The 21,694-nt window shown below is 44.1% G+C and overlaps 2 protein-coding genes across 2 annotated transcripts; both read left to right on the top strand.

The window, feature by feature from the left end:
• The first annotated feature begins 860 nt into the window (after positions 1-860).
• On the top strand, positions 861-13,886 carry LOC108890559 (synaptophysin). The gene is made up of 8 exons (XM_018687458.2): positions 861-965; positions 3,771-3,836; positions 7,314-7,438; positions 8,880-9,078; positions 9,168-9,359; positions 10,381-10,596; positions 11,096-11,176; positions 11,833-13,886. The coding sequence occupies exons 1-7, from the start codon at positions 948-950 to the stop codon at positions 11,159-11,161; spliced, it is 882 nt and encodes a 293-aa protein (XP_018542974.1). The 5' UTR covers positions 861-947; the 3' UTR covers positions 11,162-11,176; positions 11,833-13,886.
• Positions 13,887-14,385: 499 nt separating this feature from the next.
• pcsk1nl (proprotein convertase subtilisin/kexin type 1 inhibitor, like) lies at positions 14,386-21,098 on the top strand. The gene is made up of 5 exons (XM_018687472.2): positions 14,386-14,969; positions 19,026-19,281; positions 19,360-19,603; positions 19,681-19,788; positions 19,864-21,098. Exons 1-5 carry the CDS (start codon positions 14,916-14,918, stop codon positions 20,267-20,269), a joined length of 1,068 nt encoding a protein of 355 aa, XP_018542988.1. The 5' UTR covers positions 14,386-14,915; the 3' UTR covers positions 20,270-21,098.
• Positions 21,099-21,694: the final 596 nt, after the last annotated feature.

Genomic DNA, 21,694 nt, shown 5'->3' with positions numbered 1-21,694 from the left:
CTGTTCGGTTCAGTTTGTCTGTTCTGGGCTCCTGTAGAAACATGCAGGACTCTGTGGAGGAGGAGCTGTGGAGATATAAACTGCTCAATCTAAATGAACCACGATCAGTGATAAAGACATGTTTGTTCCATACTTTTGCATTTTGTCTTGACGCCTTTTATGTTTTTATAAAAAACACTTTAAATGATCTGGTTGTAATGTTGTGCATGAACTCTATGAAACTGAACGTTCCTCACTTCACTGATACTAGGTATTTAAAGCTCCAGTGTGGAACATTTCCAGGATCTATCAGCAGAAATATCATCTACGACATGTTTTTATCAGTGTGGAATCACCTAAACTGATCCTTGTTGTGTTTCCATGGGGATGATGTGGTTTTATAATCATTAATAATAATCATCAGACTGACAGGACTCAGGTCAGCTTCCTGTCACTGCTGTCAGACTTCATATGTCATATGGTAAATAACATATTTTATTTTCTGGACAGTTGATGCAGTCGGCTGATGTCACTAAATCCTCCACACTGGTGCTTTAATGCTGGATTTTTACTTGTAATAGAGTATTTGTTGTTACAGTAAATGAAATCATTGTTATTTATTCAAACATATTCATATTCACTTCCTGTCTCCTGTGTCACATGGTACAGTCCTCATCATCATCACCACAGGTCAACTCCCTCTCCTACCATGATGTCTGATGTCACGTGTGTGACGTCACAGGCGGGCTTTGACGTGAATCAGCTGATGAATGAGTGAGTTATTAACCCTCTCACCCGCTGCTGTTTCGCTGTAGTTCTGAAAATTCATTTCCACATTTCAATAAAAAAGAACTGAGGCGGACACAGAGACAGCCTCCTCCCCCATCTCCTCCCCCCTCCCCCGCCTCCCCCCGCCTCCCTCCTCCTCCTCCCAGCATCTCCTCTCTCTCCTCTCGACCCGCGGCAGGATGGACGTCGTGAATCAGGTACAATCTCTGAACCTTCGTCTTTTCATGTGTTTGATTGTTTCACAGTCACAGATCTGAGGTGTCGGGGTGTGTTCGTGTCGTGTGTCGGGGCGGCCCGCCGGGGTTTGTTGTCCGTCTCCCGGTGAAGCATCTCTGTGTGTCGGGCCGCATCCCGGAGCTGAGAGGAATCACGACCCCGATCACCGAGAGAAATCAGAGAAATCAGCTGATTTCAGGCTGATTTCTCTGATTTCACTGTTTGCAGATCTGACTCATCAGACCGGGTTTACAGGGGTGGGGGTGGGGGGTCTGGGTGTTTTCTGAGGTGGACTGCGAAAGGAGCGGCTCTGTTTACTGGGTGTTTGCGCCCTGCGCGCTGCCTGCAGGACGAGCCGCACAAAACCCCAAAACCCCAAAACACAACAACACGAACCGAGAGAATCAGCTGCTTCGTGTTCGCGTGATGAAATGAAGCCCCTGTGTGTGTGTGTGTGTGTGTGTGTGTGTGTGTGTGTGTGTGTGTGTGTGTGTGTGTGTGTGTGTGTGTGTGTGTGTGTGTGGTTGTAAAATGGCAGCCGGAGGAGGAGGGATTTCCTCTCTGCTGCTTCTGCTGCTGATGATGTTGTTGTTGTTGCGGGTCAAACCGGCTCCGGTTTAATGTCCCTGTTCACCTGTTCTCATCACATCTAACCCGGTAATAACCCGGTGATAACCCGGGTTCACCTGCTGCTGTAAGATGGAGACCAACAGAGAAGCTTCCTCCAACATCACTGATCTGATTGATCTCAGTTCATCATCAATAATCATCTGTTTATATCTTCCTCAGTGTTTCATCATGTTTCTATAAAACTGATTCATTCTGCTTTAAATGATTTATTACAAATTTACCACATTTAAATAGTTTTCAGGTATTGATCAGAGCAGCAGTGATCAATCATTAATCAATCAATCATTAATCAGCTGATGTTAAACTGAGTCTCTGCTCAGACATATTTCTGATGTTATATTGACAAATCAATTGATTAACTGAGGAAATCAGAAAATAAATCTGATCATGAAAAATACTGATCAGATTCTGATCAATACAGGATCAATAATTCTGTAATATTCTGGTTCATTCAGGCTCCTGTTCTCTGCTACATTACTCCTCAGATCAGAGTAAAAATACTCCATTACTGCTCTCAGCTTTTGCTCCAGTAAAGAGTCAGTCCCACGTTTCTGATGTGTGATGTCACCTCCACCTGAAACCACCTGACACCAGGTGAGACCAGGTGACACCAGGTGAGGCCAGATGTCATTTTTCCAAACGTCCTCATTGTTTAAATATAAAATCCACCTGCATCAGTCACTGAACTGAACTGAGGTCAGAGACTCACAGCTACACAACTCAGACTGTCAGAACAGAACCTTCATGTTACAGATCAGGATCCGTTTATGGATCAGTGTCTGTGACCTCTGAGTTATAACTGATCCCAGTTCAGCTGCTGATCAACAAATTGATCAAAGTTTTATTCTGAGGTGAAAAATCTAATTATTGATCCGACAAACAAACACAATTGGATCAATAACCAAACTGTTCAGATTCACATCAATAAAATAATAATTCATCACAACACTGAATAAACTGCAGGAGATTTTTTAAAGACTGGTGATTTATATCTGATATTGATCAGTGATCTGTGATTAAAAGTTGTAGGGTTGTTACAGCAGGTTGGATCAATGTTGCTCTGGACCTGTGATGAGGTCTCATTACTTCAGTCATGAGTTTAAAAAGTTTTAGATTTTATTCAGACAAGAAACTGAATCAACAACAGGACCTCTGACCTCTGACTAATTACCTCTATGATCCTGTCCTATAATATTTATAACACCACACAATATCTGTTCATTATATTTCTATAATAACATCCTTTACATTATTTCATGTATTAATTAAATAATTTTACTTTGAATATCAATAATTTTAATATCCCACAATATAGTTTATTATATTATATTATACTGTATTAAACTGTTTATATATTAATTATATTATATTATATTATATTATATTATATTATATTATATTATATTATATTATATTATTCTTCCTGATGTTTTTCTGTAATAAATGATTTGAGTCTGTTGCTCTTTATTGATTGTTTAATGGAGTCTGTTGTCAATAACAAACTGATTAAATATCAGAAACAGACTGAGACTGAAACCTGAGAGGAAATATTGATCTGTTTGTTTGAATACAGGCCTGTTCACCTGTCTGTCTGTCCACCTGTTACTTGTGTGTTACCTGTGTGTTACCTGTGTGTCAGCGTACCTGTGTGTTACCTGTGTGTCAGCGTACCTGTCTCTGGAGGTGATGCTGTCGTTGTCTTCCTCTCTGCTGTAGTAACCTTGCTCTCCGTACGCCTCCATGTCCCCGTTCCTCCAGTATCTGTCCCTTGAGTCCCTCCTGCAGAACAGGGAGAGCGTCAATCAAGACAAACTGGAACCCAAACAGCCTGAACACCTTTTTATTAAATGATTAGTATCCAGAGAACTGAACCTGTAAACACCTGGTGGACGTTAGAGGAACTGCAGGGAGACACACTGAGGATGGTTCACAGTCGTAGTTTACTGACAACACGTCTGTATTTGTAACTAACTATACTTGTAATGGAGTATTTTTACACTATATTATTGGTACTTTTACTTGAGTAAAGTATCTGAGTACTGAGCTGAGGAACCTGTGGTGCAGGTGTGACTGTTACCTGTCGACCCCTTCACTGTCCTCTCTGATTAAAGGACAAAAAAATTTGTTGTTAATAACTGATGTGTCTGTGTCTGCAGCTGGTGGCTCAGGGTCAGTTCAGGGTCCTGAAGGTTCCTCTGGGCTTCATTAAGGTCTTAGAATGGGTGAGTTCATCAGACCAACACACACACACACACACACACGCTTGTCTAGTTGTCCACATCGAAGTATGTCCACTAAAGTACTTTAATCAGAAACAATATCACTACCAGACTCCATTGACAAAAACAGGGATTTAACCAGGAGCTGCTGGAATACCACTGCCTCCATCTGTTAGTGTGTCTGTGTTACTGTGTGGTACTTTTACTTCAGTAAAGTATCTGATTACTTCTTCCACCACTGGAAGTAACAATAACACACACACATACCGAGTACCGATACGATTACTTATTAATGCCATTACACTTTGTACATTTACTTGAAAACGTGTTATTTTCATCAGATATTGTTTCATTCTCTGGCTGTAAGAAATTGCTCTGACTGACATTTGAACATTCCATTATATATGTTCTGTGAATATTCTCATTCATCCAGGTCATAGTTATCTCAAGGAAAATGTTTAATCGAAAGCAACTGGACTTAGTTGTAGTCTAGAAGACGTTTCACCTCTCATCCAAGAGGCTTCATCAGTTCGTGTTCACAGCTGACCAGGCTGGGACTGGTCCAACTGATTTTTGGTGTGGAGACCCAGGTATTTAACCTCTGTGGGAAACAGACCGATGATGTCATGGATCCTTTGTGTTCCATGTGTCAACGACAGTCATTAGGGTGACGGTCGTTGGTAGAAACCATTAGTTTCGACTTCGTTAGTGCCCCATTGTGTTATAACGACAGTCATTGGAGCCACATGAGGCCATTTGTGAAAGGTTGTTTTTCCTAGAGGCCAAATCGTTGAGTCTCCTGGGAAGGGATGAAAGGGCGGCATTGTATATTGGAGACAGGTGGTGTCTTAGACCTCCTCCTCGGTTGAGGGATGGTTTCTCTACTTTAACATAGATGGCTTCTTTTACTCCTCTTTCAAACCATCTGTCCTCTCTGTCCAGGATGTGGACCTTGTTGTCCTCAAAGGAGTGGGTTTTCTCCTTTAGATGTAAATAGACAGCAGAGTCCACACCTGAAGAGTTCGCTCTCCTGTGTTGGGCCATGCGTTTGTGTAATGGTTGTTTTGTTTTGCCAATGTAGAGGTCATTGCATTCTTCATTACATTGGACTGCATACACCAGATTGCTCTTGTGGGTGTGTGGTGTTCTGTCCTTTGGATGTACCAGTCTCTGTTTGAGTGTGTTGCTGGGTTTGAAATACACAGGGATACTGTGTTTGTTGAAGATCCTCCTGAGTTTTTCAGATAACCCGGACACATATGGAATAACTATGTTATACGCTCCTCATTAACAGCCAGCTGGAGGGTGTGTGCGACACACGGCAGGCTCGGGAGTCCAGCGTCACTCATGGCTTTGATCACGTTTTTCACATTATCATGTAGCACACGAACAGAACTTTTAGGGACCTCCATGTCTGAAGCATGTCATCAAACACACCTGCGATGGCTTGGCTGGTGTGCGAACCTCTAAATTGTTTTGCATGCAGGACAACTCTTCACAGAGTAAAATCCTCGTCAGTCCACTGTGCAGTTAAACTGATGAGGGACACCACGCTGCTCGTCCAAATATCAGTGGTGAAGCTGAGGGCCGAAATGGCTGGTCATCAAGAGCAATGTACTGGCCTCTGTTATTTTCACTGCTCAGGTTTTCTCTTAACATCTTCTTCCTCTTCTCCAGAGTTTGCTGCAAAGTTGGTTGTTGCTGTTTGCCATTATTAGCAAACGCTTTGAACTCGGCGTCATGTTGGTTTTTAGATGTTTTATCAGAGCATAATTTGCAGTCGCTTTACTTTAGTCACCATCATCCACTTTGAAATACCTCCACACCGCCGACATTGCTCCTCCTTGCTCTCACTTAGCACCTGACCGCCCGAGTGAACGTCACACTGCTGTAAAGTGGTATCAGAACACTTTTACGAGTATGAGTACAGGAACAGGGTATCGGAACCGATACTGGTATCCGTATCGGTGCATCCCTAACATATATTTGTATATTATATATTTAGATATATTTTAACTGCTTTTAAAGGTTAACACACACACACACACACACACACACACACACACAGTGAGCAGATGGTCACAGTCAGACTCTGTCCAATCCCTGCTCGGCGCTGTGTGTGTGGGCGTGGCCTCTGTAAGCCTGCAGCTCAGTGATGATAATGATGATGATGGAGGCAGAGGTGGTGGGGTGCTGCTGCAGTGCAGATGAGCAGGGCACTGACACACTGAGGGTTGTGGGTTTGATTGTGTCTCTATAGATAGAAGTGATGATGAGTCATCGTCCCGCAGAATTCAGTAAACCTCCAGTTTAAACCACCGTGACGCCAGAACCCCAGAATAAACCTGCAGAAACCTGCATGAAACTGAACTCTGATTCTCCAGATTAAAATCATCTACGGAGACCTGTAGCTCTGTGATAAACACTGATCTGATTCAAACAGACTGTTCCTACCTTCAGCTCAGCTCTGATTCTGTTTCTTTTCAAACTAAATATTCACTTTATAAAGAGATATGACAAACAGGCCTGGACCTGTACAATAACCACATTCTCACAGTTTTGTGATCAGAACTCCACAATGAGTTTTTCCACTGAACACAATCTGTTTTACTGTGAAACAACACAGAATATCTGGAACATTAGTGAACCTGTAAGTTTGGTTAAAAAAATCCTTGAAGTGAATCATTTTAATGTCGGAGGTAAACTGCTGATATTGCAGGAACCATATGATGATAAATACTGAAACCTGGGCTGTGGTCAATTAATCTTTTTCTCTGCTGAAGGTTCAAACTGATCCTGAAGTCTCTGAGCGTCAGACCTGATCAGGTCCAGGTCTCCTTCACTGCTTCCTCTCTTATCTCCTTCAGCAGAGGAGACACTGCAGCTTCCTTTACCAAAGGAGAGAATGATGTCCCATGATGCCTTGCAGCAGCAGCAGATCCACAAACATGTAGAAACAACAGAGCTCCTGTTTTCTGTTTGAGACTCAAAACTGATGAAATCCTTCCTCCTTTAACAAAAATCATTTTCTCTTCATAACAAACATATAAAAGGTCAAAGGTCAGAACAGGAAACTCTATATTTCTGAATATAATTTACTCTGGACCCGTCACACAGTTCCTTTATTATCTTTATTTAACTGTTATTTTCCTTCATGTTATTATATTATCAGTGTTGGACAGGAAACCTGATTGAACTGTAGCATACAGGCTTTCTCTTTCACCTCATGACAAGCTCAGTGAAAAGTGGCTAGGAAAGGAGATTTTGTTTTACTATTCAACCACAGTTTATGTTAAAACTGGTAACTGACTCAGGCCTAACAAAGAGAAGCAGTGAATCCTCTGAGAGGCTGGAATGTTTGTCTGTTTTACTTGAAAAAATGAAATCAACTGACAGATGAATGGTTGAAGCTCCAGTTTCTCGTTCTGCTCTGTATTCTCAGATAATACTCACAGTTTGTTCCTCCTCCTCCTCCTCCAGTTCTTCGCCATCTTCGCCTTCTCCACCTGTGGCAGTTATTCTGGGATGTTCCGGATGTCGGTGGAGTGTAAGAACCGGACAGACAGCGACCTGAGTATAGAGGTGGAGTTTGAATATCCGTTCAGGTTAGTACAACAACAACACATCAGAGTCTGAGCTGCAGCTGAAGAGGACTCCTTCAGAAACCTGAGTCACTTGAAACATTTCAATCAGAGTCTGTGGATCCACATGAAAAAGAAATAACACAAACATGAGCTGTAACCAAAGCAGGGCTGTGCGAGATGATGATCGATATCAGATGACTACATTAAAAGATCTGTTGTTTATAATTATGTTACATCGTTCACATCGTGGTGTTGCAGGACCAGAGCTTACATGTTGATGTGGACAGTAGTTCTTCTATGCAGCCTGAATTCTTGAATATTAATGGACATATTGGCCATCAAAAACAGTCTGGTGTAAACTCACTGTTGACAGTAATATTTTATCATCATGTGCATGACAGTTTGTGATCTTACTGTCACTACATGGCTGCAGCAAAAAGGTGAGTCAGGAGAAGGGCCAAATCCAGGACCTGGTTCCTAAACGAGGGATGGTAGATACCATCATCATGATATAGAAAGTTCTGTCATATCGCACAGCCCCAAACCAAACTGGTCCTGAACAGATTTTTCTGTTGAACGATATTTTGGTTAAATAACTGAAGGACCTTTATCTGGTGAACTGCTGATGGTCTCTGGGATTTTGATGCAGTAACATAAACAGAAGAACAACCAGAGGCAGATCTTCAATTTAACTGACTGTAAATAAGAAAAATCTGAAGAAGTTGACAACAACAACGGAAAAAAGGAATCAGAGTAATGATGAGTTAATAATTAGTTTTCTGTCTGTTTCACTCTGATCATCTTTGTAAGAGCTGACAGTGTGACATTATTTAAGCTCTAAGCCTCTGGTTTCTGAAGGTGTTAGGGTTAGTTCACCTTTACCTGCCAAGATACACAAACTGTTTATCAGGTGTTGATAACACCTGTGGGATGCTGTTAACTGTATAGGTTTATCCTGAGGATGGCGCTAGAGGAAAGATCTTGTTATTAGCTAAAACTAAAGGGTCTATCCTCTGTACAGTAGCCTGTTTGAGACATCTGAGGTTCAGCTCCTCACGGTCCAACTGAACTGTTTGGTCTCCACCTCCTCCAGAGGGAAATCTCTGTCTCTTTAGCTGCTAAATTCTCCACTGTTTTCACCAGCTGCTCTCTGACTGAGTCTGTCTGCTGTTTATGCTCTTATTCTGAAAAGATAAAACTAGGAGCTGAAAGGCTGTGTAGAGATGAGGGGGTCAGGTGATAATCCGCACATTAAACATGCTGTACCCTGACAGGAAGGTAGGCATTAGCTTTAGAGACTTCCTGTCATGAAGTGTTAAGTTTGACCTGTTGGTGGCGCTAAATGAAAAGTCAGAGGATCAGTAAAGTTACTGGGATTCATCCTCTCAGGACCATGAATGTCTCCAGCTGCTGCAGAGATATTTCATCAGACACTGAAACATTTAAACTCCTCCTCTGTCAGACTCCACCAGGTGTATTTCGACGCCCCCACCTGTAAGGGCGGGAACAAGGAGCGCCTCTTCCTGGTTGGTGACTACTCTTCCTCGGCCGAATTCTTTGTCACCATCGGAGTCTTCGCCTTCCTCTACTCCACGGTGGCTCTCAGCATCTACGTCTTCTTCTTTGAGAAGTACAAGGAGAACAACAAAGGCCCACTAATCGTAAGTTCACCACCTGACCGTCCAGGTGGCAGGTGACAGGTGACAGGTGAACTCTGGGAAACATCCCTCACCATCTCTGTGTGTTTCAGGATCTGGGAGTGACCGGAGTGTTTGCCTTCATGTGGCTGGTGAGTTCGGCGGCCTGGGCCAAAGGTCTGTCCGATGTAAAGACGGCGACCGACCCAGACAAAGTGATCACTCTGATCACTGCCTGCGACGCAGAGGAAAACCGCTGCCGCGAAGTCCACGATCCAGTCATGTCTGGACTCAATACCTCGGTGGTAAGACCTTCGCCGAGCCTGAGACCTCAGCAGGTCAAGGCTGTTTGGGTTGAGGACAAGACGACATGACAAACAGACCAGCCCTTACATCAGGACTGACTGAACTTTAAGTCAAAGTTCTTTCATATATGAAGAGAGACAAATCCAGTTTGAAGAGGATAAGCCACCTTCACTGTGGTAGCACCTCCCTGTAAATTCCTTTTTGAAAAGAAATTTGTCCATGAAATCCTGAGAAGCCTTTTACATGTTGGAAATAAAATTGTTAAAATGAAGTTAGAATCTAAATAAACTGAACTTAAGCCTGGCACACAATAAAAATAAAATATTAACATGTGCAGGGAGAAGACAGAAAACAGCACACACTAAGAGATTCACCACCAATAACCAGAGTCTCAAAACTCCAAATCTCACCACTTTAGAGGAAACAAACGTGGCGGACAACTACGTCTCTTGTTTGTTGTGTTTCCATCTTAAGTCAGCTGCATTCTGATTGGAAATACTGAACATGTTTAACAGTTTCTGGGGCAGCCCTGATTGTCTTCAGAGCAGATCAGGGAGGGTAAAATCACTGAACACAGCTCACACCACAGGAGAATCTGACAAGATCATCTTTACAACCATCAGATAATCAGACCTGATGACTCTGATCAGGAGGACTCTGATTATCTTGTAGTGTGAATTCTGCTTTAGGTTCAGTTTTAGCAGTTTCCTGTTCTGGGCTGTTAACTGCTGCTCCAACAACAAGTGGAATATTCAAACTCCTGCTGCATGAAACCAGTTTAACTTTAATTAAGTCTCCATTAAATGCCGAGTGGTGGAGTGCTCTTCTGACAGATGGCCGATGTTCTGTCCACTCTGATGTTTCCACTGTGGTTTTATTAAGTGTTGTTTTTCCTCAGATTATTGAAACCAGTGACAGTAACTCCTGCTGACTGATGGTGGAGGTCGGACAGAGGCTGTGTTACTGTTACTGTACTGTGGTACTGTCCGTTCAGAATAACCTTGTCCTCTTCTCCTGCAGGCATTCGGTTTCATTAACCTGGTCCTGTGGGTGGGAAACCTCTGGTTCGTCTTTAAGGAGACCGGCATCATTGCTCCCTTCATGCGGGCTCCTCCTCCTCAGGGGAAACCCACAGCACCGGACGCCTACGGCCAGCAGGGTGTGTACGAACAAGATCCGTACGCCAGCAACCAGGGAGGATACCAACCTGACTACAGCCAGCAAGGATACAACCAGGTGACCAGCTGCTAATCAATACTCAATAAATCTACACCAAGGAACAACTGACTGAAACTGATTCATCAGCATCTGTTATTTCAACCAGTGACAGCAACGTCAGCAAAGACTGGAAGGTTTTCTACTCTGATCTCATTAGAAACTATGACAGATTAAAGGTTCAGAGACAGACCCATTAGACTTGGACCACATCAGGGTTTTAGATCAAACTGGATTCAGATCCAGATCGAATCAGATCCAGGTCCAGGACAAACTGTGAGTCTGACTCCATCTAAACCTCAAGAACTCCCACAACAAACTGACGACAGTGATGAAACGTCTCAACAAACAACCACAAGACAAATCGAATGATAAAGTAAAAGGACTCATTATACAGAGTAATGGATATTATATTTAGTATTATTGATCTGATCACTCAGAGCACTGCAATACATTTCCTCAGAGTACTGCAGTATGTTGTAGTATCAGTGTGTCATGTGGTTTGCTGTGTCTCCTGCAGGAGGCAGAGTATGGTCAGGGTTACGGCCAGCAGGGGGCACCCACTTCCTTCTCCAATCAGATGTGAGCTGACAGGAAGCAGGTGAGTCCGTCACCTTCTCTGGTTTCAGTCACTTTACCTGATTACCTGATGTTTCTCACTGAGAGGAGCTGAGATCTGATTCCTGCTGCCACACACACTCACTACAGATTAATCCGCTGCTGAATATAGTCCAGAACGAACGTACTGTTTCCTCCTGAGCTTTTTCTTTTTCCAGCACTGAGGACAGCTCTCATTATTCAGACTATTTTTATTTTTTGAGTTTTGGTGAGAATATTAATCAGTTTTAGTCAAAAAAATCTGATTTAAGTCTGTGTTTTCATCAGTGTCACTATATTTGATGTTTCTAGTTACCATGGAGGATTCGGTTTATACTTAACTGAAATCAAACACGTGACTCTGCAGCGAAACAACAGACAAAGAAAAAGCTAAATTAGAGAATGTGTGATTACAAAGATAAATGCGGGTCATTAAATTGGACATTAAAACACTAACGTCCATTTTTCAGATTATTGTTTAGTTTTTATTCACTGATACACATTAAACGTCATCGTTGTTCTTGTTTTCAGAAGTTACTTTACATTTAGTCGCATTTTCCTTGTGAGAAAAAAAAGTTGTCGTCAAATATTTTTTGTTGTTGGATTCTGATCTGGAGCAGCTGGAGACTAAACCGTCCTTTCTTTTTCTGTTTTTTACAGAAAGCATCGGAGTGAACAAAGAGTGGGTCGCCTGCAACCTACCCACAATGCAACACTCCTGTCTGTCTGCAAAGTTAAGGGGTGGGGTGGGAGGGTGGGGGTGAGGTGGGGGAGGTTGTAGGGTGGGGTGGGGGGGAGTTTAGATGTTCACTATAATGAATCGATGTGTAAATGATTAAAAAGAGAGTTATAAATAACAAATCCACAACTTGAACAAAGCACCAAAAGAACAACAACAAACAACGCTGACGAATAGAAACCCTCTGAACCAGTAACGATGTTGATAAGAGTTAAATTCATATTAAAGTAAATCATCTGTGGAGAGAATGTATGTTTGTGTTGTATAGATATCACTTTGAACAGATATATAGACTGAACCGTTTCTTCATGTTTCCTATTGCCCCACCCCCTCTTATATGCCCTGCCCCCTGACATTAACAAACCAGATTCACATTGGCCAATCATGAAGCTGTTCAGACTGCGTTCACATTGATCTGATTTAAACCAGATCCAAACTAGATCCAAGTGAGAACCAGGTCAAACCGGATCCGGCGTCCTCCGACATCACCTCCTGGCTGTTTGCTGTTTGTCTTGCTGCATGTTAATATCAACACAGGAAGTGATGTCATTCTGGAGACACAGTAAACCCGGTCTGGACTCCAGCTTCGTGGTGACGCTGGGTGGAAACTGGATCCAAAATGGCTCCTGATCACTACAGTCTGTGTTTGATTAATGGGCTCAGCTGGAGCTTCGTTCTGCTACATTCCTGCTGCTGCTCTCAGATCAGATTATCTGAGGAGACGACACAACGCTGCACAAACATCCATCTGAATCGTTATTACATAAACCAAGACCACACGATTCTACTGGTTTCTAATGCACTTTGTTTTACTTCAGCATGTTCCAGCAGCACTGACAGCGTCTGAAAACAGAAAATGTTTCACAGATCTAAAACATTCAGCTCGTTGACTGAGCTCCAGAGAATCAGCAATGTTTCTGTGTCTTGGTTCAGGTCAGTTTGTTCTAAGAAACTAAAAACTGTGAATCAAAGCATTGTCCTAAAACCTGAAGAGGCTAAAGACTCAGGCCCCTTCAGGGGTTAAAATCTACAAGTTTCAGAAATCTGAAAATAAAATATGTAACATGCTTCATAAAATACATTCAGTTCAGATACTGATCAGATTAACTGATGCTGATCAGTTAATGCTGCATTAACGTTAGCGTCTAGCGTGCTAGTGTTAGATAACAGGCAGCTAGTGCTAGCTAGCTGCTTCAGGAAGTCTCTAGTACTTGTACATGCTAATTATTGTAACGGCTAACGTAACAGCAGTTTTCAGACAGACGTTTCAGACGGACGTTTCTGTGGGCGGACGTTTATTTGTCGTCTCCTCGGCTCTCAGCCAATCAGCAGCAGCCGTGAGCTGTTTTTGTAAAAGTCTGAAAAAGGGAAAAAAAAACTCGATGCTTCTTCTTCTTTGGTTGTTTTTTTGGAAAGTGAAGCTGTTTTTAGCATTGGTATCTTCCTCCGCATGGTGACGTGTTTCCTGCTCGTGTTGTACAGTAACTGATGATCAGTGTGATTCTACTTCCTGTTCTCCTGTACAGGTGTGTGTGTGTGTGTGTGTGTGTTTGTTACCTGTCCATACTTCTTCTATATCTCTCTATCACTCTCTCTCTCTCTTTTTAACTCTTTTCTTTCGTTCATCTTTTCTTCACTCTATTTTATCTTTCATTCTTTTTCCTTTTTCCTCCTTTCTTTTCTTTCCCCCTTTCTTTCTTCTTTTCTTTCTTCCTTTTCTTCCTTCTGTTCCTGCCCCCCCCATCCCTCTCTGTTGTTCCTCCTCTCGTTGTTCTTCGTGACTCTCCTCTCTGCCTCTGTGATGTAACTTCCTGTGTGATGATAGTCTACTCAGCATCAGTAACCATGGCGATGGTGTTGACAGTGTTGATGATGATGATGTATGTGTGACTTGTTGCTATGGAGACCCCCCCCCCCCCTCCACCCACCCTTGTGTTTATTCAGTGGAAAAATTTAAATAAACAACAAACTCGTCTCTGAGTCTGTTTGTGACATGATGAGAGAAGTGATGAATAGATGAATGAAGAAATGACAGAATGAATATACAAACAGACCTATGAATGAATGAATGAATAAACAGACTAATGAATGGATAAATGTATAGATGGATGATGGAATGAATGAATGATCAACGAATGAGTGGAGACATGAACAAGTGAATGAAAGAATGAACACACTAAGTGAAAAAAATGAAGAGGTACAGAAACTGATGAATGAATGAATGAATGAGTGAACGAATGAATGGATGAACAAATGAATGAATGAACGAATGAATGAATGAGCGAACGAATGAATGGATGAACAAATGAATGAATGAACGAATGAACGAATGAATGAATGGATGAACAAATGAATGAACGAATGAATGAATGAGTCACTGCTGCACTGGATTAGTAAGCTCCTCCTCCTCCTCCTCCTCCTCCACTCTTTCTATCTGCCCTCCTCCTCCCTCTTCTTCTCTTCCTCCTCCTCCTTTTTCTCTCCTCTTCCTTTTCATGGCTCCTCTTCTCTTTCCTCCACCATTCCCCTTCTCCACTCATCTTTTTTCTCCCTCCATCTCTCCTCACCAATCTTTCCCTCCCTTCTTTCTTTCTTTCATCTTCTATCCTTTCACTTCTCTTTATCCTCTTCTTTCATTTTTCCTTCCCCTCCTCTCTTTTTTCTCCCTCTTTTCTCTCCATTTCTCATGGCTTCCTCCTTTCCCTCCTCCTCTCTCCTATCTCTCCATCCATTTTCCTGTCACCTCCCTCCTGTTCTCCCTCCTCCTCCTTTTGCTCTCGTTTCCACCCTGACTCATCTATTTCTCTCTCCTCTTTCACTCCTCCCCTCCTCCTCCTCACTCTCTTCCTCTCATAGCCCCCCCCTTATCTATTCACCACCTCTCGCCTCCTCTCCTTAGTCATCGACCCACCCCATCCCTGTAGCACCTCCCCCCCTCCCTGTTATCAGCTGAGAGTGTGTCTCAGGCGTCAGTGTGTGTCTGTGTGTGTGTTCGGTCAGTGTCATGGCGTCTCTCGGCCTCCTGCTGCTTAGCACCACTCTGATCCAAACCGCCCAGGTAAGGACACACACAGAGTGTATATATGTGTGTGTGTGTGTTTACATGTGTGTGTTGCATGTGTTAATTAGTCGTCACGGTGCTGTGTCGTCACGGTAACCTGGTCGTGATGCAGGATGATGTCGCTGCTGTTTGTCTCCGACCTGTGTTACATCACAGTCTGTGTTTACCTGCTGTTATCAGGATAAGCGATCAGTTATTGATCAGGACAACTGATCGCTGATCAGTGTTGAGACAAACAGTGGCTCTGAGGGAAGTGTGTGTGTGTTTATACAGTCACATTGTGGGGACTCAACCTCCTTTAGGAGCAAAAAAACCAAGTTCCAATAAATCACTGTATTCAAGACTGGTTAAAAATTGTGTGTGTGTGGGGGGGGGGGGGGGGGGCACTACGTTAACACAGTCACATTATGGGGCCATGTCGTCCTTATGGTGTGTGTAGGTCAATGTAATGTCCCCTGAAGTCATGGAGACAAGACTGTGTGTGTGTGTGTGTGTGTGTGTGTGTGTGTGTGCGCGTGTGTGTGTGTGTGTGTGTGTGTGTGAGACCATTTCATTTCAGCTCCTGTCACCATGGCGACAGGACTGGGTAACCCACAGCAACAGGGCCACATATCACACAGATTACAGTCAGTGTCCTGCTGAGTCTGTATTTATACACAGTACTCAGATATTGTACTCATGCATAAGTAGCAGTACTTAAAGTATTAAAGTAAAAGTACTCATGGTGCAGATAAATGGATCTTGTGGCTGTTACACTATCATATACTAATGAGTATCATTATTGTGTAAGTAGTATTTTAGTGTTGGGGTGTGACGGAGGATGATGAAGTGACAGAGCAGAAAAATCGATTACCGTAATTTCCGGACTATAAGCCGCTACTTTTTTCACACGCTTTGAACCTTGCGGCTTAAACAATGATGCACTAATTTATAGATTTTTACGGGCTAACGAGCTTCATGCTGCAAAAACATTTAGACACCTGCGGCTTATAGACAAGTGTGGCCTGTGTATGTACTTTTTTTTCTTTTTAAATTTAGTGGGTGTGGCTTATATTCAGGTGCGCTCAATAGTCCAGAAATTACGGTATTCAAAAACAGTTTCTGTCATTTCACTAATCAATGAATCAACTCATCACTGCAGCTCTATTGATTTTAATTATTTTATCATCTGGTCGGTTTTAACGGACAAACATTAACCTGTGAAATAACGAGTATCTGCAGCTGTCAGGAAAACGCAGTAGAAATACTCTGTTAAAGAACAAAGTACTTCATTATACTTAGGTTCAGTACTTAAGTGAATGAACCTGAAAATGTTCATGTTTCAGGATTGAATGAGTTCAATAATGTTCATACACTTGTTCTTATTGTGAGTCAGTTGGAGTCAGTGATATAATGAGAAGAGGAGTCAGTGTGGAGTTCATTAGTTGGTGCAGTGTATTATTGGAAGTGTGTGTTTCCACCTGGATCAGTGTTTTACAGCCCGGGTTTTATTCTCTGACTGTTTGAGTCCTGAACCTCGACAGAGTCAGAGAGAACACGATGACGGGAACAAACCTCAGGCTGAAAACTACCAGAATCTTCTCTTCAATCAGAGAAAGATGGTGGTTTTGTTTTATTATCGGTTCGGTCTTGTCTGCTGCTCCCTCTTCCCTGGACCTGAACCCGGAGCCTGGACCAATGTTAAATCTGCTTTAGGAGCAGATTTTGTAGGAAAAATGCAACCAAACGTCTTGTGCTGCTGTTTATGTTCAAATGTAAACATGTTATAACTTTGACTTCGTTTGTTCAACAAAGAAAAAATGAAGTTTGTTTGTCAAAGGATGATAAGAAAACAGACAGAGGTATCAGCAAACTGATTTCTATCCAAACCCAGCCCTGAGTCCTGCAGTGAGTCAGACAGAGCGATGTTCCTCAGAGGACTCATTATTATCTCCTCCTCCTCGTTATCCTCCCAGAGCTGCTGATGTCTCATCATCTCACAGAATCACAGAGATCAGCCTCCTCCTGTGCTGAAGTCTCTGCATCATAAATCTGCACTGATGCAGTCTGGGAGATATTACTGCCATAAATCACAGAGTCTGAGCTGAGAGCAGCTGATTCTGTTTATCTCTGACAAACAGCAGGAAATTAAACCTGCTTCATTTTTCACCTGAGTGAATCTGCTGTGTTACAGACAGCAGCAGCTCTCACAGAGGAGGAGGGTTCTCATTAAACAGCCATTCAAAGCCTGAAGGGAGGTGACTACAGAGCTCATCATCATCATCAGTATACTGAAGATATGGAGACAGATACACAGCTTCATATACTTGGTGCTGTTCGACTGTTCAGACTGTTCAGACTGTTCAGACTGCTGGTGGTTGTGTGGCAGAGGCAGGTGGTCCTCAGAAGTACAGACATACAGATGTGTGTGTTGACATAAACCTGATCAATAACTCCTCTGATCAGTAAGTCTTCTGATCAATACCTCTGTCTCTCGTTAATCTCTCTCCATCACTCTCTCTCTCAGTCAGGACCAATCTAATTAGTGGATGCAGGAACAGAAAACAGCTGGTTACGCTGCCATGGCAACAGCATGTCTCCTCTCTCTCTCACACACACACACTGTCTGTTCAAACACACCTGCTGCTGGTTTTCATGGGTCATCGGGACTCTGTCAGATCAGGGTTCAGACCCTCAGAGACTGAGCTGCTCTGTTTCATTATCAGACCTCATCAGACAGATCAGGGATCAGATCTGACTGATCCATTAAATACACTTCAGTTAACAGCACCTCTGACCTCTGACCTCAGGTCACCTTCAGACTCTAGATGTGGGGATGAAGAGCACTGACATCAGATCAGATCCCTGATAAACATCTGAACATATTTCAGTGCAGCTTTAGTGAACACTGATCACAGGTGTGTGTCTCACCTGTCACCTGCTGCTCATTGGTCACTTCCTGACAGTGGGTTGGAGACGGTTGGAGGCTGTTTCCCTTCATGCTGACTTTTATTTTGGCGTCAGGCGTCTCTGTGGCAGCCTGGGGGGCGGGACGTAGAACCAACAGTCATTGGTTGGTTGGTTGGTTGAGCACAGGTGTGGCAGATGAACCTGTTGACATGAAGAACAGGAAGCAGGTGATTCAGGTGTGATAATAAACTGATCACTGATCAATCAACTGCTGATGTTGCTGTAGAAACATCTGGAACTGGACTTTTCTGACTGAAGTCCAGAACCAGGACACGGTCTCACACTGAACCTACAACAGCTCAGAGCTGCACCAGCTCCACCTGACCATCAATATATTGAGTATCAATACACCTGAGCATCAATACAGATTTCAGAGCAGTGAAAACAGACCTGACTGCCAGTTCGCCTCTTTTAAACACAAACCGGAAGCAGGTAGAAACGGAGGGAGCTCACCTGTGACCGATTTTGTCCTCTAGCTGAACCCGGAACATTCCCGGGTCGCTCGGCTCCGTCTCCTCGGTGACAGAGATAACAGGTGATTCAGTTTGAATCGCGTGAGCTGTGTCCCACCGTCACATCATCACTTGCACGTCCCAGTCCGTCTGCAGACTCCACCTAAACCAGGAACATTCCCAGGTCTCTCAGGTGTGTGTCCGTCTTCACTGGCTGCTCACCTGTCCCTCAGACAACATCCGGTCTGATCAGAGGAGGCTCCTCCCCCTGTGTTTACCCTCGACCCCCGGTTTGTTTGTAAAACTTTATTTAAACGTAGTCACAGAACAAACAGCAGATTCTCCTCAGAAAGAACAAATCAAAACAACACGATTCTAAAAAAAAATCAAACAAATAAAAACTAAGAATAACCCGAGCATTTTTCTTTCCTTTTTTTTCTTTTTTATTCAAACCTGTCAATCAAAACTTTATTTAAAGATCAAAGACAAACTGGACAAACCAACTGAATATTTAAGTTTCTTTTATTTTCGCTTACACATTTTGAAATAAAACGTGTGTGAAACATTTTCAAAAATTCAAACTAAAGATTTGTTCATTTTTTGTTTCGTTCCTCAGCCTGTTTCTCTCTGACCTCTGACCTCTCTCTTTCAGTCTCTACCTGCAGCTCGCGGTGGGGGGCGTGGCCTGGATATGTCGGTGGGCGGAGTCAGACGCCAGCGCAGAGACCTCCGTAACCTGCTGCCTTATGAGGACCAGATGATGTCATATCCTGCCGCGCAGGGAGGAGGCGGGGCCAACGACCTGTATTACCAATCAGACGACTGGAGGGGGAGGGGCTTAGACCAGGCCCTGCAGCGATTGGTGGAGAGAGACCAGAGGCGGGAGCAGGAGGAGGAGCAGAGAGCAGGTCGGACACTGATGGAGGAGAAACGACTTTCACTGACTAAAACTGTGACTCTAACCAACCAATCACGTGTCTCCACAGCTTACCTGGCCACTCTGCTCCGCCTCCTGAGCGAAGCAGAGAGCACGGGATTGGTCCGCCCCGGAGACGTGGAGGTGGTGGAGGAGGAAGAGGAGGAAGAGGACGATCAGGGGCCGCCGGGGGACTTCCAGGGCCCGGCCCCCCTGGACTACGACGAGACGGGGCGGGGGATGAGCATGGGGAGGCCCCTGGCCGCCTGGTGGGGCCTCCTGGAGCCTCAGCTGGCTCAGGCCCTGTTGGACAGGTGAGGGGGGTTCGTAATCAGCCTGCTGACCCTGTTTAACGATGTGAATTCTGACCTCTGACCTCTCACCCGGTCAGGATGGAGCCTCAGCTGGCTCAGACTCTGCTGGAGAGAGCGAGACAGGATAGACCGGAGCAGACCGGACGAGTTCCATCAGGACTGAGCAGAGACCAGGACGCTCTGAGGTGAGAAGGATCGCCACCCATTGATCAGCTGATATCAATGATCGATTAGCTGACTGTTTTTTTTTCCTCCCTCAGACGTCTGGTTGCTAGGATACTGTCCAGCATCGGCCCTAACGAAGCCCCGGCTGTCTCCTCCAGTCGCCGAGCGAGGAGGGACCTGTCCGTCACCTTTGCTGACCCCGTTGGCTCCACCCACAGGAGGACCCGCCGTTCCCTTGACGATGCAGCTCCTCTGTCGCCTAGCAACGAGCCTCCTCTCCTCAGGGTGAAGAGGCTGGAGGAGGAGGAGGAGGAGGAGGAGAAGGTCCGCCCCCCCGCCGCCGCTGCCGCCGGACTGCTGAGGATGAAACGCATCAACACCATGGCAACCACCCCCGTGGAAGAACTGAATTATGGGAGTCATAGGCGCCGGAGGAGAGCCACCCTGAACTACGACCCCCAGATACTGATCGATCAGATTCTGGAGTACATGAGGGAGTAAGAGGAAGAGGAGGAGGAGGAGGAGGAGAGGGAGGTGTATTCTGTCGTCTTTCAGTTTTTCTGTTTCTGCAAAAAAAAATGTTTGTTTTGCTGCTTCTGGTGAAAAATGTATCTGATCAGTTTGATGTTCAACATGATGGAGTGACAGAAGAGGAGGGGGAGGAGGGGGAGGAGGAGGGAGTGATCACCTGGAAGCTGAACCTGGTTCAGGTCTGAAGCTGCTGAAGGTCACGACCTCTGCATCATCTCACTCTATTGGTCTGTTCCCTCCTGGAAAGTTTCCTGGAAAGTTTCCTGGACAGAACAGTGTAACAGAGTCAGTGCAGTGAGTTACAGCTTCAGGCCCGGTCCTGGTCTTGGTCCTGGTCCAGATCAGTTTGTTCAGAGTTTCTCTTTTACTGTTTAAATGTTTAAACTTCCTGTGGAAATAAAAACAGGAAGTGTGTCGCAGCTTCGTGACACTTGCAGCTGATCTGATCCAAACTAAACCCCTAACTTCACCTGGCCATCGACACTGTCTGAAACTCTCTGACTGGACGATTACAGTAGTGCACTCTGGGAGTTGTAGTTGACTCCGCTCTCTCCTCTCTTCAGAAACAGCTGCACTCTGAGTCCAGCTTCCCTCCGTCAACGTGACTCTGTTTCTGAGGAAAAAGACAGACAGGTGACAGTAACCTTGACAACGGCTCATCAGCTCTGTGTTGGTTGGTTCTCGTTGTGTTCCTGTAGTTCAGCTTGTGTGCAGCAGCTCAGTGTGATCACCGTCTGTCTGTGGTGAAAATAAACTTTGATTTATCTCTCACTCTGAAATAAAGTCAGTATCACCACAACCTGTCTCCTCTGTTCATCAGCACCACTCAGGTCACAGGTTAACATCATCTTAACCTCACCTGGACAGGTGTCAGAGCTCCTCCCTGTGACATCGGCTTTTATTCTGAAAGAGCTGCTCGGTGGACTAGGACTCACCTGGTCAGGTAACATCATCAGGTAACCTGTTTATTTAAGGTAACCTGGTTACCTCACCTGGTCAGGTAACTGTGGGAGCAGTGACACCGAGCTGCTCTGTCTCTGATTGGCTGGCACCTGATGATGTCACACTAACGTCACAAACTGGACTGAATAAAAACAAACAACAGAAATATACAGAAACTCAGTTTATCGGTTTTCACACGGCAACAACAAACATTTATAAAAATCAGAGTTTGAATCTAAAAGCTGCAGGAGACTAATTTCAGCCACTGAGGTTCAGTAATAACAACCTCATCATCAGCGTCCTGTAAAAACCACAGAGGATCTGTTTCTCTGTTTGCTCAGTAAAGACGTGATGAGTGGTTTCTATCAGACTCTAATGCAGCTGTGTTTTTTATGAACTCCATCAGCTGCTGTTTAAACTGATGAACAAACAGCCGAGAGAAAACACATGAAC

This window comes from Lates calcarifer, linkage group LG6 (assembly GCF_001640805.2).
Source record: "Lates calcarifer isolate ASB-BC8 linkage group LG6, TLL_Latcal_v3, whole genome shotgun sequence".
NCBI lineage: Eukaryota > Metazoa > Chordata > Actinopteri > Centropomidae > Lates > Lates calcarifer.
The sequence above is the reverse complement of the archived record's forward strand: the minus strand, read 5'-3'. Positions and strand labels throughout refer to the sequence as shown.